The 16727-nt window shown below is 41.1% G+C and overlaps 1 protein-coding gene and 1 long non-coding RNA gene across 8 annotated transcripts in view; one reads left to right on the forward strand and one right to left on the reverse strand.

Annotated features, from left to right (window-relative positions):
* Positions 1-473: 473 nt before the first annotated feature.
* LOC135280878 (uncharacterized) lies at positions 474-5899 on the reverse strand. The gene is made up of 3 exons (XR_010347686.1): positions 5329-5899; positions 3896-4039; positions 474-2822 (listed from the first exon to the last, which is right to left on the reverse strand). It is a non-coding gene; the product is annotated as an uncharacterized LOC135280878 (long non-coding RNA).
* Positions 5900-5953: 54 nt separating this feature from the next.
* ZNF280D (zinc finger protein 280D) overlaps positions 5954-16727 on the forward strand; it is a 39832-nt gene continuing 29058 nt past the window's right edge. The window contains exons 1-4 of one of the 7 annotated variants that reach the window (XR_010347662.1): positions 5954-6085; positions 10828-10979; positions 14719-14784; positions 14891-15261. Coding sequence is in view for 6 of the 7 variants with exons in the window: in XM_064389208.1 (XP_064245278.1) it covers positions 10835-10979; positions 14719-14784; positions 14891-15261 (582 nt within the window). In the remaining variant the exon portion in view is untranslated. Of the gene's footprint in view, positions 6183-6634; positions 6770-10827; positions 10980-12645; positions 12680-14718; positions 14785-14890; positions 15262-16727 lie in introns of those variants that run through there. The other 6 variants (XM_064389208.1, XM_064389210.1, XM_064389211.1 and 3 more) reach the window with 6 other exon arrangements.

Genomic DNA, 16727 nt, shown 5'->3' on the forward strand with positions numbered 1-16727 from the left:
ATGTAACAGATTTTCTGTCTTTATTTCTTATTATAAGCTTGGGGGTTTTGGATGATGAGAAAATTCTGCTTAGAAGCTTAGTAATGTGTTTCTCTGTGTATTTGTCAGGTATTTTCAAATTTGTCCTAATCGCAACTCATTGTGAGACAATGTGAGTTATTTTTATGATTTCAAAGTAGCCTCATCAATTATCACTTCTGGTACTATCTGTTTAAAAGCTGCATTGGAACACTGCACTTCTACAAGTTTTATCTTGCTTTTTTGGAGTTGTCTTTTCTTTTTTCTTTTTTCTTTTTTCCTTTTGCCCCTTTTCCCTTCCCTTCCCTTCCCTTCCCTTCCCTTCCCTTCCCTTCCCTTCCCTTCCCTTCCCTTCCCTTCCCTTCCCTTCCCTTCCCTTCCCTTCCCTTCCCTTCCCTTCCCTTCCCTTCCCTTCCCTTCCCTTCCTTTCCTTTCTGTAAGGAATTATCCTGCTGTTGTCTGCTCAAAAGGATGTGGTTTGCTTATGTAATCCTATATAAGCAATGGTTAATATTTTGCATGAGTTAATTAATTTTTACAAATCACAACAAAAGGAAGCATCATAGAAGAAATTTTCACTTCCTGTTAACAAGGGCACATGCTGTTGAATATCTGTTCACCATATTTTAATGAACTACAGTATCTTGGCAAAGTAACAGACAACACCCTTTCTTTCTCTGACAAGGCTTGTGAGAGAGGAAACCAATCTAGCTGAAGGATTTTTGCAGTATAGCTGCTGTCAGTATGACAATTGCTGTCAATAAGACAACTGCTCCAATAAATATATATTACTCACTTTTTTTTTTTTAAAGCAGTAAATATGACTGCAAACATTACCCAGTAGTGTAATTTTTCAACAAGACGTCCAGACCATTTGTTCAGTTGGTGTTATGGCACCTTTCATGCTCTTTAAGACTCTGTCAATATAAGACAGTCTGGAACCACCTCAGTGGAACAATGTTCTTTACTGCTGAATTACTTCATTGAGTAGAAGTGGATGCAGAGGCTAAACCAAAGAGCCGTTTCCTTGGATATTCTTTACTATGTGGATTACATAGAGCAGTAGATGTTTTGGATTTAATTTCTTTGAATAGGAAGGATAAAAATCCAATAGACAAGGTGTATGCCCTGTGCCTCTGCTCTAAGAACTGGGTGAGCAGATGCAGTAAGTAGATGTACATAGCATCATTTTTTCAAGATCAATTTCTTAAATAAAAACTAAATTATGTCAATTTATGTTAATCTACTGAACTTCTTTTAACCAAAGCTGCCATGAAAAACTGTTTTGGAAAAAAAAAAAATTATTTTGCTTCCAAATGAAAAAACTGGATTTTTAATAGTGATGGCTCTGTAGCCATTTCCACTCTGATACAGCTCATCCAACTCACACATTTCTTGTAACTTCAAGCAGTTTAGACTGTGTTTTCATCTGGTGAGCTAGGGTAATGTTGACAGGAGAAATATACACATGCTGATGAGGCACTGGCTCTCCTAGATGCTAATTTTTTATTATTATTCTGCATAATGATATGTTGGAAGTGTTTAAAAAGGCAGATTATAGTTTGGGTTGGCATTTTCTTCTTCATTTACAGAAGCATACTTCCAAAGACTGGAAGCTTATGCTTTCTTCAGGGTTGCATACTTGAGACTTTTCATATTGTCTTGAAAAGGACACTATAAACATGTTCCATGTGCCTAACAAGCATTACAAAATAATCTTATAAACACATTAGATCACCCCTCAGTGTTTATACTTGTGCCAAATTCCTGAAGGTATGATCCTGTAAGAACAAACCACAGCAGACCAAATGCAATCAATTTTACAAGTGTACCTTATGGAATAAATGAGTAAAGCATACATGTGTTGAATAGTGTTTGTGTTGCAGATGTTCATTTAGTATCTGTTTGTGCATTCATAGTTACAGGCTTCCCATCTGAACACATCTATTCTAATGAAGCTTTGGCAGCAGCTCCAGTTGCAATGTCATACGGGTTGGTACTTGCTGTCTGCGTCTAGAGCCTCAAAGAATAACAAACAATATTAAACAAACCCAAACTTCAGTGCTAATGAGCAAGACCTCCCCACTCTGCTCCAGGTGTTTTACTGACGTACAAAATCAGGACTAGACAATTGCTTCTCACTCCCAGATCACGTTCAAATAGTGACTAGACACAAGATGGAGTTTAGGAGAGTTTAAAATAAAAATAATAATAAAAAATCATCATTAGGTGTATTTGTCACAGTAATTTAGTAGTGCTTCCCCCAGTTTTTTAACCCGCAACAAGCAATAGAAGCAGTTTGGTCCATTGAAGGATATGGCAATCAATCAATTTCTCTGGCACAGATTGTGCTTTTTAAGGCAAAACCCAGAAACTGATGAGAGATTGCTGTCAATACCTTTCTAGGTGAAGGAATGTCTCTTTAGCAACTGAGACATTTAGCAACTAAGTCCCAGGCCAGTAGACTGTAATAACAGATGGAGTAATTCAGACTAGTTAACTTGCAAGCTTAGCTGCACTGCTACAGTCTACAGTACATGAATGCTGCCCAACTGCATGAAATTCAATTGTTCTATCAGCTTCTGCTAACTTTTTCTTCAGAGCGTATTTGTCCAATTTGTCCAAGGACTCCAGGCTTTGCAGAACAGACAGTATGCAATTGTGCACCATTGGAAGGCACAAATTTAATTACAAAAATGTACAGAGTGCATTGTGGTTTTGTTATTTCACAACTTTTCAATATTTTACCTTGCAATCTTCATATTCTCTTTATGTTTATCTTGCTTGAGAAGGAACATAAACACCTGCAATGATTTCTCATTAGGTAAATTAGTAGTTGAAAATGTGTGTTTCAAGTAAACGGACTATTTCCCAGTCACTTTGCTTCAAATAAGTTCAACTCTGGTTCCTATTCTTTAGCTCTGTTTTCTGCCTAACATTAATATTTCTTTCTTTTTTTTCATCCTTCTTTGGCAGAAGGGCACAGTTTAGTAATTGTTTAACTACTAAGCTGTAATAACCAAATGATTTAATGACATAATCACTAAACAGAAATTATTTAATTACTAATGAATTTTTTCTCCACTTCTCTAAGATTCCAATCTACTCTGTAAGCATCTCAAGGCTAAAGTTACTAGTTAAAATGAACAGAATATTTTCCAGGATAAACACAGTACTCAAAACTTTAGTGCTTAAGCTCATAAGGATAGGGAGACTTCATTCATTCATCTGAAAAAATACCTATATTTGAGAGGGAATTTACACTAAATAAACTTTGTATTTCTGAATGTTGTTATGGCAGATAGTACAATAAGTTGTGAGAAGTATGGCCTGAAAAAGCTGAGATATAGATTACATGTTTACTTACACCTATATTACAATATAGATTACATGTTTAGATTACTTTCCTGTTATTTATTTCCAAAAATCTCCAGAAATATTTTCATATTTTACTAAATGATCATACTTTGGTGGGGTTTTTATGGTTGTTGGTTTTTTGTGGTTTTGGGTTTTTTTGGGGGTTTGCTTGGTTTTTTTGTTTTGGGGTTTTTTTTTTGTTTTTTTTGGTTTTTTTTGGGGTTTTTTTTGTTTTGTTTTGGTTTTTTTAATGGGTTTGGTTTTTTTGGGGGGGGTTTTAAAATCTTTTTTTGGTTGGGTTTCCTTTGGTTTTGTGTTGTGTTTTGTTTTTTTAACTTTTGTTTGGTTGGATGGTCGGGCCTTTTTGGAGTTTTTAAATTAAGGGAATAATGGACAGAAAACCTGAGAAAAACCCCCAAATTCAAACTCAGGAGCATTCTTAGTTATTGGCCAGGGTAAGACCGCACTATAGACAAAAAGGCATGAGAAAACTGCATTACTTTTCATTACGTTATGTCACCTTTCAATTCGGAGATTTTCATATGCAAATTCTGAGGCGAGTGAAACCGCAGCTCTTGCAGGTCCTGTGCTCCAGGGCTTTTCTCCAGCAACTGTCCCTCCACTGCCCAGGTAAGGCTGTGTCCAGCAGTTCTGCCACATCCCACTGAAAGCAATAGCAGTGTTTTACTCAATAAAGCTTTAGAAGAGTTGATCATATATTTGACTGATATTTAACCCAGCGGGTAATTGAGAACACAGGTGCACAACGAGCCTTCAGTCTGAACAGCATTTAGTATCCGTGCTGCTCCACTGGCTGCAGCAGCACGCTGCGTGCTGTATTCTCCGCTGCCTGTACTCGACGTGAACTGCGGGCACAGCTGTCCCCGGCTCTGTTCGCCCACAGGGCTGTGGGCAGTTCCCGGTGCTGGCGCTCGGCTGCCCCGCGGCTCGGCGAGCGGGGTCCCGCTGAGGGAGCCGTGCTGGGCCCTGGGGCCCGCCCGCCACCGGGACGCGCTTGTGAGCAGCCCGTGCAGTGCTGGCAGCTCCGGGGGCAGCTGCAGGCTCAGCCCTGGGCGCGCAGGAGAGCTCCGGCAAGAAGGCACAAACTGCCGACCCTTGGCACAACAAAGGGCTCCGGACCAGCGGCCCGGCCAGCTGAGGGACACGCACAGACGTGGCAGCAGCCAACCACCCCAGTTTCATACCCTTGGACTGTGAGGGTATAAAAACCCAGGGCGCCCTCCTGAGAGGCACCCTGCTCGAGCTGCTATTTTATTGTTTAGTTACTACACCATGATGACATAATTTTAAGGATTGGGACATCTGAAGCATTGCTATGTGAAACCTGTAAGGAAATCTGGTCTGTGTCAGTGGGAGGTGCAGCTGCAAAGGGGCTTTGGTCCCAGCTCAAGCGGTGGGAATGTGACAGCTACAGTGGTTCCTAGGTAGTGGAGCATACAATCTTAGAATGGTTTGGGTTGGAAGAGATCTTAAAGATCATCTAGTTCCAAACCTCCTGCTGTGAGCAGGGACATGTAAAATGAGACCAAGTTGCTCAGAGACCCATCCAACCTGGCCTTGAACAAGTCCAGAGATGGGACAGCCACAATTTCCCTCGGCAACCTGTTAGAGAGCTTTACCACCCTCACGGTAAATAATTTTTTCCTTAATATCCAATCCAAACCTACTCTCTTTCAATTTGAACCCGTTCCCCCTTGCCCTGTCACTGCATGCTCATGGTAAATAGTTTGCCCCTTCACCTACTGAAAGGCTGGAATTAGGTTACTATGAAATCTTGTCTTTTCCAGGCTGAACAATCCCAAATCTCTAAAGCCTTTCCTCACAGGAGAAAAGGCTCTGATCAATTTGGTGGCCTTCTCTGGACTTGCTCCAACAGGTCCTTCCTGTGCTGGGACCCCAGAAAGAGATGCAGTACTGGAGGTGGAGCCTCACCACAGTGGAGGGGCAGAATCCTCTCCCTCCCATGCTGCTTTGGATGCAGCCCAGGCCACGATTGGCTTTCTGGCCTTTAAGTGAGCACTGATGGCTCATGTTAAGTCTTGTGTCCACCAGAACTTCCAAGTCCTTCTTGGCAGGGCTGCTCGATCTGCTCAGTCCCCAGCATCTGTTGACACTGGCTGCTTTACCTAACAGCATGGCAATGGCCCTGTGTGCCCTCACCAAAGCAGAGAGCAAGCAGTGTGAGGCTGGGCTGGGGCTGCTAGGCATGAGGCCTAGCCCACAGCAGCAGGAGAGTACCGGGTCATGAGGCCCAAAACCAGCACCAGTTCCTGGTAGCAGGACTGTGAGGCGCAGCAAGTGGCGGTGGCACTATACCGGGCTGTGAGGCGCGGCACATGGCGGTGGCGTTATTCCAGGCGATGTTATACCAGGCTGTGAGGCGTGGCACATGGCGGCAATGTTCTACCAGGCGATGTTATACCAGGCTGTGAGGCCGGCACATGGCGGCAATGTTATACCAGGCTGTGAGGCCGGCACATGGCGGCGGCGCCGTCCCGGGGTGTGAGGCCCAGCACATGGCGCAGGCCCCGCCCCGGCCCGGCCCGGCCCCGCCCCGATCGCGGGCACCGCGATGTGTCCGACCCGCGGTTCCCGGCAGGCAGCGCGCGGGGCCGCGGCCGCCCCCGCCTCCCGCCCGCGTTCCCTCGGCGGCAGCGGCGGCGCTGAGGTGGCGCCGCGCCCCGGTGAGGTGAGCGAGGCGCTTCAGCCGGCGCTGCCCCATCCCCCGCCGGCCCGGGCGGCAGGGAGTGGCGGTCCCGCCGCGGCCCCTGCGGACGCGAGGCACGGTAAGGTCAGCCCGCTCCGTGCCCCCGGCGCGCCCCGCCGCGCTCCCTGGGTGGCGGGAGCGGCGCTCGGTGGGGACGGACGCGGGGGGATTGTCGCCGGCGAGACCGGCGCCATCTTAGGTCGGAGCGTGGCCTGGCGTCCCCGAGCGGGGCCCCCGCGCTGTGAGGGCCCCCGCGGGCCCCGCTGGCACCGGATGGCTCTGCCTTCGAGGGCGGCCCGGGCAGGGCTCGCTCCGCCCGCACTTGGCCGCGTGGGGCCCTCCGTGGGCCCCGGGCGTTCACAGCGAGAGCGGTGCTGGCGGCGCGGCTCAGCCCGGCCTCCTCCCCGCCGGCCGTGGTTCTGCCGTGCGGGCCTGGCCCGCACCGGAGCCCCCAGCTCGAGCCGGGTGGCGGCGGTCACCCGGCGCGGGGCGGCCGGGCTGGAGCGGCAGCTGCTCGGCCGCCCTCGGCACTCGGCCGCTCCCGCGGCCTGGTACCGCCGCGGCTCGGCGGCGTGAGCTGCTGGCGGGCTGGCACCGCCGATATTGCCCTTCCCTAGGCGGAGCTTGTCCCTTCTCATGGCACAGAGGGCAGCGTTGGCTGCTGAGGTTTGTGTTTGAGGGAAGTGGGTTTACGCTTTGGTTTTTTTACAATTTTCAGGTGCATTTTCAGCTTGATCATTGTTTCTTTGCTACTAAACAAATGCAGCCCTCAATTAAAATCCGCTTGTCCCCAGTCCTGGAGGAGCTGTGGTTTGTACGCCCATCATCAACTAATATGGTGGAAAGATATAAGCCTGTATGGGATGTTATCTGAGAAATACATCATGTAGTCCATTGTGTGATGTGTGTTGTAAATAAGATAACTTCTCTGGGCATTTGAAATGCAGCTGCTAAAGTGGGGGGAAAATTATAATTTAACCATACAAGATGTGGCTGAGGTCACCTGGTCTGTTCAGCCTAGAGAAGAGGAGACTGAGGAGAGCCCTCATGGCAGTCCTCATGAGGGGAGGAGGAGGACACTGAACTCTGAGGTGACCAGGGACAGGACCCGGGGGAATGGTTTAAATGTGTGAGGGGAGATTTAGGCTAGACATTGGAAAGAGATTCTTCACCCACAGAGTGGTTGGGCGCTCTAAGAGGCTCCTCAGGGAAGTGGTTATAGCACCATACCATACAGTTCCAGAAGAGTTTTGTCAGTGCTCACAGGCACGTGGTGGGATTGTTAGGAATGTCATGTGCAGGACTAAGAGTTGGACACTGTCATCTTTGTGGAACCCTTCCAACTCAGAATGTTCTGTGATTCTATTATGAAAAGGTGACAAGGCTAGTCTGAAAAATTTCTGGTTAATGTAAATGTCTTCACTCTTGCTCACTACCAATTTCATTTTAGTTATTTGATTTTAAGCCAGTCCAAGGAAATTTTGAGTATTGGAAGGCTCACTTATGATTAACAGTGGAACAACATTCCCATTTGAAGTGATAACTGGATTTTCAATAACTCTTAAGTCTTACTGTGGCTGCATCTACTGTGATTTTCTATAGTGCCAATTTGTGTCCATCCTTATGGTGCTCTTCTACAAATCATTCTGCTGTTTTCACTCCAGCTGTTACACTTTTGATACATTTACTTAAGTTAGATAATATTTGTTGTTTCTATGCAAGTCCTTTTAAATCCTAGTTTTAAAGAAAAAGAGGTTATAAACACAGCTGGCTTTTAATAAAGTTTTTTAATATAGTATTTCTAATCCTTACTGCCATGATAAAGATGGCTAAAATAGAGATTTTAACACAGTTATTTCATCAAAGGCGTATTGCTGTTTAGGGCAATGAGCTCTCATTTTGTAATCTGTCCTGTATCAGGTTTTTAGTTCATCACTTTTCAGTAATTATAATAGTGTTCCAGGGACTTGTGTTTTTGCAGGTTGTTGGTTATTTGTGCCTGCCTAATGAATTTCCGTAGCTATGCTTAGTTTTAGATGGGCAGTTGCTTTTTAAAGCAATATCTTGATATAGTCTGTAATGCTGTTTTTAAAGTGTTTTAAAGAACTTGTTCACAATTTTGATGCTTTACCTTACAATACTGGTTTCAACACTTTCTTTGAGTCTATGCATAGGGCATTGCATTGGAGTTTTGGACCTCTCAGTTCCATGGACTACCTTTAAGGAAATGTGTGTATAAACATGAATTTATATGCTTATGCACATTGAAAAATGAGGAAGATAAAGTCTGTTGTCAGTAGGTTTGCTTTTTTTCCACTGGTGTCTGCATGACCACTGGGAACTATTTCAGCAGAGTGGGGGAAAGATTCGCAGTTGGTTTTGTCTTTGAGAGCACTGGAGTGGGATTCCTAGAATACATTTTGTGTGTTAATGTAGTTAAATAAGCTAAAAATTTGGAAGCTGTTTGTACTCTAAAAATGGATGTAGATGTTTCCTTTGGCAATGGAGTCCACTTGCAGGGGCTGTTCCTGCCCATCTCCTCTAATCCGATCAATTACCCCTTACTGCAGTTTTCATTGTTCAGGCTACAGATTTTTGACCTCTCAATTGTGCCGATAAAGCTGTTACTAGGCCAGGTTATTTTTAACCTGCCCTGCTTCACACCATAGTTCTGTGCAAAGTTGGGCTGGCACAACTGAGAACACAGTGCAGGAGCAGGGCAGGAACTCATTAGGCCAGCTTTCTTCCCAGGAAAAAAGAAGTCAGTGAAAGTTTGGCTTCAAATCATAGCATTGAAATAAAAATTAAGTTGTGAAATTAATCATGATACTTGTCTTTTAAAAGATGCTCTGCATTTTGAGTCACCTTTAAGAGTGTCTTAATGTGTATATCCTGATACATAAAATGAAATATCCATAAGAGGTATCACCAGTTGGTGTCACTTTCTAAAAGCCCATAGCTATGTTATCAAATTTCTTTTAACTGCAGTTAAGAAAAAAATTGGGTGTTTTATAATGTAGGTGAGGTTATCACAGGTATCTTGTTAGGATTCTGCTAACATATCATTGCTTGTGCCTATTTTGTGTTTTTAGTATAAATTGTATTGCATCCTCTGAGCACATTTTATAATTTATTCCTTTTTTCCCCCTCAGGTCAAGTAATACTAAATTCTTAAAATCTTAACACTGATCATTTGTGTTGTCTGTTCTATAAAAGAAGTCTCTGAAATAGTAATTTATTTTGCCTTTAAACTTTGCCTCAATGTTACTAAAAAACCCCAAAACCAGTGTTCTAAAGAATGTGGTACAGAGAAGAAAAAGTTACAGTTAGGTGTGATTCTGTTTCCAAGACCTGGCATGTGGCCCGTGTTGTCTCTGTCACGTGGAAATTCACTTTGGAGTGTACCTCTTTTCCCCCATACAGTAATTTAGTTTAGTGTCCAGTTCTCTTTCCTAGCACCGTGTCTGACTTCAGCTGATGGAGGAAGCAAAGGAGGAGTTGAGTTTTGTGTAGTGGGTCTGGCGCTGGCCAAAGGCATAAATCCAGCATAAACGGAGCAGACAGTTGGGGATACAAGTTCCATAAAGTCACCCTAGGGCACTTTGCTACTTTATTTCATCTCAGGTCTTAACAGGTGGTGACACCAGCAGCCCCATACAAGGAGAGGATGGTTGTCTGCTCCCCTGTGATAAGCTGTTACAGACTAATTATTTCTGCAGTCTTATTAGATTATTGGTACTCCATGTAAAGAAATAGCGAAACTTCTTACTTGTTTTGTTGTTCAGAAATACATGCAAGGTTATGTTAAAGAATGTTAAAAGAAGAAAAATTTATTGGCCAACTCTGTTTATTTAAAAAAGAAAATCAGGTGTGATAAGGTATGCTGATGTAAATTTGGTTAGTTCCAAAAAGTACATATTTTTCATAACTAGTTTTATACAGGACTTTTTTAATGCAAGAAAACCTCTTACAGGCATGAGGGACTCCATCTAATGAGATCTGTGCAAAATTTTTATCATGTCTTAATTGCTAATGGAAACAGTAAGCAATGCATTGTAGGTAGGCATGGGGGTTTTGCTGTTGTGGAGTTCTTTGTTTGAAGTGTTTTTTGTGGGTGGTTTGCTTGTTTTTGTTGATGTTGTTTTGTGGGTTTTAGGGAATTTTGTGTAGGTTTTGTTGCGGTTTAAAGAAAATGTGACCTTATGGGAAGCCCTGGCAAAATCTTAGAAAATTTGGGTTTGGGTGGGGTTTTGTTTTGTTTGTGTTGGGTTTTTTAAGATGCAAAGAGAATAAAGCTGTAATCAGTATTTTACTAACTCAGTTATGTGCTTTGTAGAAGGCCCTTCATGTTTCTTGTGAATCACTTACCTGGAATAGGAGTATTTTTTAAAAGATACCTTTCTTTCACTGTGGTGTCAGAGGCTTCCTCTGACAGTTACTGGTGTTTTATACAAAAATAGCTTAAATTCTGTGGAGGATATCTTTGGTCTTTTCTCTTTAATAGCAAAGATGAGCATCCAAGTAATTGTCAGAATGGTGATGTGCATCAGTCTTTGAAGATCTCCTGTGTCAGATCATGTTCAGTCTGTGAAGAACGTGGAGGGAGGGAGACCATTCTGTGGGAATTAAAGACAACTGCAGTTTTCCTTATTGAACAGTGAAGTATTTCATGAAAGTACTGAATGTTTTTGTATGTGTGTTTTTTGGGTTTTTTTACTGTCTAGTCTCGAGATGGCAGAATTATTTATGGAATGTGAAGAAGAGGAGCTAGAACCCTGGCAAAAGAGAGTGAGAGAAGTGGAAGAGGATGATGAGGACGATGATGATGAGCCAATCTTTGTTGGGGAAATCTCCAGCTCAAAGCCAGCCACTACATGTAAGACAACACTTTTCCATAATTTAAAACAGATCTTTCAAGGTATAGAAAGTTCAACTTAGTTTGGAAGTATAGAATTCTTAATAGTATGACTTAAGATATTCCACACCTTAAAACTGTAGTTCTCTGTCTTACTGAAAATCAGAATTCTTAAGAAATTGTGTCTTAAATCCTAGGTTATGCACAGCTCTGGTTACTTCTAACCTTAAATCTCTGAGGTCAAAATAAGGACATCTGAAGTTTTTAGCATTAGCGACAGAGTTTAACAGCCAGTATATACAATGTTGAAATCATGCATGCAGTTGCTTACAGTATAGCTAAAATTTAATTATGTATTTGGGAGTGTCTCCCTCCTAAAAGAATATGCATGAATTGAAGTCTTCCTGTTACACTCCTTTTTTTTTTTTCCTCCACCCCTCATTTCATATGTTGGTGAACATCATTCTGACAAAATCAAGGTAACTGTCTTCAGTGTCTATAATAAAAGCACAATCTGGAAAGTGACTAATGTGAAAATACTGAAAGCCTGTCTGTGAAGTACAAGATTTTTATTGATAAATTGACCAATCCTTTGTGAAATTGAGTTTTTTCATCAAGTTCCTTAGTTTTCTCCTAAGTGCAGGAAGTGAGTGAGGTTAGGTGATTGTGATGACAGATGTGTCAGGATTCCATGTTTGTGCTGTACTTGGGCTTTGGCAGGTAAGTAAAGCAGAACTTTTTTTTTGTTATTTTAATTAACTTTAGTAATGATACTTTTTTTGTGTATCTATCTTGTAGTCAGTATTTAAGAGCTGTGACCTAAGGTCTCCCTAGCAGTCACATACCTAAGATTTGCCTGATGAGGTTTACTCCTCACAGTTTGTGCCTTACCTCTACTAATGCTTGTAGCTAAGATTTCCATAGTAGTTTTCTGAAGGTGTATAATTGCAGTAAGGGGTCTCAAGACAAAATATTACATGAGGCTGTTTGTCACACTCTACTGCATGGATTTCAGAGCTGTTATTAGCTGTTCAGTCATTTTAGTTCACAATACTTTCATCTTGCATCTATTACTTTTTTGCTCACTAGGATAGCAAGTTTAAGGCTTCTTACACAAGGTTAAAAAAGTGAAAAACTGATTTCAAGTATGAGAAGAATACAGAATCTGCTATTTAAGTACTCTCAACAGAAATTTTTTTTAAGAGTGAATATTTAAAAAATACTCTGGATACTCTGAAAAATTTGAAGAATATTTAAAAGTTATTCCTAAGTTTTCTGCAGCTACAAGCATATGGAATGTCTGAAAAATAGCCTGTTTCCTGGAAGGTCCAGAGACCTCTGGATTGCTGTTGGCCATTGGCAGTAGGTCATAGCATACAACAACTATTAATGTGTTGGAACAATAAACATGCAAGTTTGATTGCAGTTGTTGTAGCCTCCAAGTTTTTTTGTAGAGAAAGGATAGAAATAATTCAGGTGAAAACTATAATTTTGATATGATTCTGTGAACTTCAAGAACTTTGGTAAAAGATAGAGACTTAAAATGTTTGCTTCTTATTCTGGTGCTGTCCATACTCGGTCCTGACACAATTAAAATCACTTCTACTGTAACTTGTTACTTTATCTTTTTTCCTTCCTTTTCCTCAACTTTTCTCTTTCTAATCTTCTACTTCACTATCAAAAACAGCTATGGAAGAATGACCTCAGTTCTTCTCTGGCTTGTAAGTAGTACTACCTGGCACTAGTCAGGCTTCAGTTTGTTATTGGTGATAGGCAAGACACGGTGAGCCCAGCTTTGCTTATCACTGTTTAGTTTGCACCTGATCAGATGAAAAATGGATGACAAATAGAAACTCGCATATAGGTCTTAATTTTTCTGAAAGGTGTAGTTTCTACAAGGCATTGCATTTTCTTAGCCTTTTCCTGACAGTACAGTTACTAGTTTTTGTACAGACTGTGTGGAAAACTTGAAGGAAATAGTAAATACCCCACCTTTGACCTGCTGTCAGAGAGCTGTGTGGTATCAAGTGTCCCTTCTGATGTACTGGAGGATTGTTTTGGCTGAGATGAAAAGTAATTCACACTTTACCTTTTTCTGCAACTGCTCATTTTTCCTACAGTTACCGCTTGTTGTTCTTGCTTCCTGTTTCATAATGATACAAACCTGTAATTTGTTACTGTTTTAAAATGTTCCTCTGCATGTCAGCATGCTTGTGCTTCAGGGCTGTTTTACCTAAAAGGGGAAGTAACGCTTTGATGGAAGAGGGGAAAGCGCGCATCAAGTCTGTGATGAATCAGTTGAGTCCTGTAAATGTAGTTTATAATTTCAATTAACTGGCTTTCTGAAATGTTCTTTTTAAAAGCAATAAAATCTACCTTTGTAATTTAGAATGTGTGCACATCAGATATCTTGACTGTGCTTTGTAAGACATAACTTGTATAAAAGTTTTTCTTTTGTATATAGATGATGCTTTAGTTTAATTTCACTCTGGAATTTATGTATGAGGTATAGATTTGTTAACACTCACAAAATGTATGTATTCAGCTAAATACCAAACTAATTTAATCCTGGTTTGTAGTAACTGTTATGTTGAAGTAAAAATAGTATTACTATTACAGGACCAAATTTCGTCATACCTTAAAAAATGCAAACCTGTTTGAATATGTTGGTTGCAGCTGCTTTTTTATTAGTGTGATTTAAATGCAGGTGGCAGTTGAAAGCTGTGGTGTTATGAGCTCTACTGATATTTGATATATTTATCAACTGGTGAAGTGTATACTAATGAGCCATTGTTGGTGGAAATAGCCTTAAGGTTATTAAACACAATGTGTAGATACTCTGAGATCTGCTGTTTGAGAACTTGATGTCATTTGACCCTGGTTTGAGAAGTTACTTCAAGCCTTGTGGGTTAGATATTAGGAGAATCAATCTAATTTCGTATGCATATTTTCACAGGTCAGAGCAAGCAACTTGTCAGCGACACTAATGGAACTGAGAATCTGGGAGTAGAAGAGTATTTTGATTCGATGAATGTTTTTGAAACTTTCTGAAATTGTCAGAAATCCCAGACTAAGACATAAAAGGTCAAGGAATATGAATGGCGTTAGTTAGGGAGTAAATGTAATTTAAGAAATTGCATGTGCTCCTGCTGAGCTAGAACTCAGGACACAGATTACTGTGTAGGATATGTAAGAAATTCAGTGCTCTTGTAATGCAATTCTAACACAGCTCCTTTGGTTGCTGATCTGTTGATTTTCCTTTCACATTGGAAAACTGATATCGTGAAGTCTAAAATCCAGTTTGTAAGTGCTGTGTTTTGCTAATACAGAAGCAAAATATATCATTATTGGTTTAGAGAAAATGCTTCCTTTAATATAGGGCAGTTCTAGTATTTGGGAAACCTTGTGTATATGTGAGAAAGAGATGTCAATGAATGCACTATAATCAGCAAATTGAAATGTTAATGCCATGTCCTTTTTTTGTTGTTGTTTGTATTCTTCATATGTGTTCACCTGTCTCCAAGAGAATAAACATTAAGATTGTTAAGTGAACTAGCTTAACCAAAGAGGAGTGGAAGAACATATCATAATTTGTACAAATGACACTTGGTTTGCCAGGTTTTTGTTTTAGAAATAATGTTTTCATTTATAAGCCAAATCCTAATTGGCATAATAAGTGTATATAAATGCAGCTTTTAAATTTCAAAAGCAATGAAGCTATTAATTTATTTGCAATTAAGATAAATGTAACTTTTGACAGATATATTGAACAGAGTCAACCTCAGCTCACCACGAAGGGGGATACAGAATGGTGCACCCAGTAGAGGTACTTTATTGTCCTAATATGGTAATTACAAAAAAAAATCCACAACACTTCTGAAACATTTGACTGTAAAATTACATAAAGATAACTTTGGAATCCTTTGCAACAGGTCCAGTCACTACATTCAAGTCTGAGAGTCAGCATTACGTGACGCCTGCCTCCAGCCCCGGTGCCCTGCCTGCCCCGTCAGTGTTTCAGGCTGTGCCCAGACCTGCGAGCAGCTCGGTGGCAGCTCAGCCATTGGCTGTAGCAGTGAATGTTTCAGGAACTACACAAACACTGCAGAGACCAATTGCTGGATGTTTGTCGACACAGCAAGTGCCTGGGTCAAGTTCTGGAATAGCACAGCCTGTTAGCAGACCTGTAACCATTCCAGTGACAACACAGCCAGTATCAAGAAATATTACAGTTCCTGTAGTGGCTCAACCTGTGTCCAGGCCAGAGACTCCTGCAGCAGCACAGCCTGTAATACTCAATCAGGTAAATCTTTATTAATTTAAAATGTAAAAGGTATAATTACTTTTGAATAAATTTGCCTGTTGTCAATGTTTAGTATTCCAGTTTTATCATTGAAATACCTCTTTCTGATAGAAAATTTCGATAGCCAAACTGAATTTAATTTTTATATCTTTTATTTTAAAGAAAGCAAGCAAGAAGTGCTGGGTGGCCGGGGAGTCACTGCTCCACTCATGGCACACACCACTTACAAATTTGGCAAAGTATATATACTGGTTTTAAGCCTACAAAGCATTTTCCAGTGTGCTTGTGTTAGTCCAAATCAGCAAATATCAATAAGCTGGGATCAGCAATTTCATCATCTTTCCAGGTGGTCATTGGCTTCCTGTCCTTCTTGTGCTGTCTGGAGGGAGGCCCTTCACCAGTGTCCGCTAAATAATTTTAGTCTGGTACAAGTGCATCAACCTTTTTATTATATATAAGCATTAGTCATTTTGTTGCAATATCCCTTAGCTTTACCACAACTTCCTCTGTTTTATTCTAATCATCAGTCATTTTGCTACCTCATCTCTTTACTTCTATTTTCTTGTTCCATGCTTTATTTGGCCATTCAGTCAGAAAGTTTCAAAACCCTTCTTTGTGGTTATCCCAGGGAACACATCCACTCTCAGCACAGCAGATAGAAGCATTTGCTGATTCCATTGCCAATTGACAAGGATCACAAAAACATTTTTCACGTTTCCAATCACGAGCTTGATTTGCTGACTTCCTAAGTAAGACAGTCTGGTTTTCGTGTTGTTACTCTACTACATGCTGTGTACTACTAACTGCTGTGCAGTTCCAGATAGAAGTTCAGAGCTGATTTTTATTTCAGTCATACAGTTTGCAGCAATTTTAATTCAGTCAGAGCTACTGTTGCATCTCATAGCATAGAGCTATCCTTTTCTTAAAGAAACATTTGTTCTTAGCAGTGATGATGTTCTGTGATTCAGTGCTCAGAATGCTCTCCACTAAGCCACAACCAATTCTGTCTTTCTCTTACTTACTAGGCACTTTTCTCAGTCAGTGTGACTCAAGTTCTGGTTGTTCCTAGGTAATTTTGAGAGAACAAAGGTCCAGTATGATACATTTTAATTTTTTAGGGTGGGTTTAGTTACCAGTTGCCATATAGGCTTCCACAGTTGAAAATCTAGGATGCAGATTATGAACCCAATATTGTCACTAGTAGTAGTGACAAACAGTAGTAGTATTTAGTAGTAGTAGACACCACTACTAAAAGTAGTGTGTAATGCTTCTCTTCACTTGAGCCCTTACAAAGATGTAGGGTTTTTCCTTTCTGCATGTGAGAGCACCTATACACGTTAGTTTGATTTTTTTGTTTTGTTTTGGTTTTGTTTTTGTTTTGTTTCACCAATGTGGTAAAGCTGTTTTGTTTTGGTTTTTTAAACAATTTTGTTTTCTAAAGCATTGAACAACATTCGAGGATTTGT

The sequence above is a fragment of the Passer domesticus genome, chromosome 14 (assembly GCF_036417665.1).
Source record: "Passer domesticus isolate bPasDom1 chromosome 14, bPasDom1.hap1, whole genome shotgun sequence".
NCBI lineage: Eukaryota > Metazoa > Chordata > Aves > Passeriformes > Passeridae > Passer > Passer domesticus.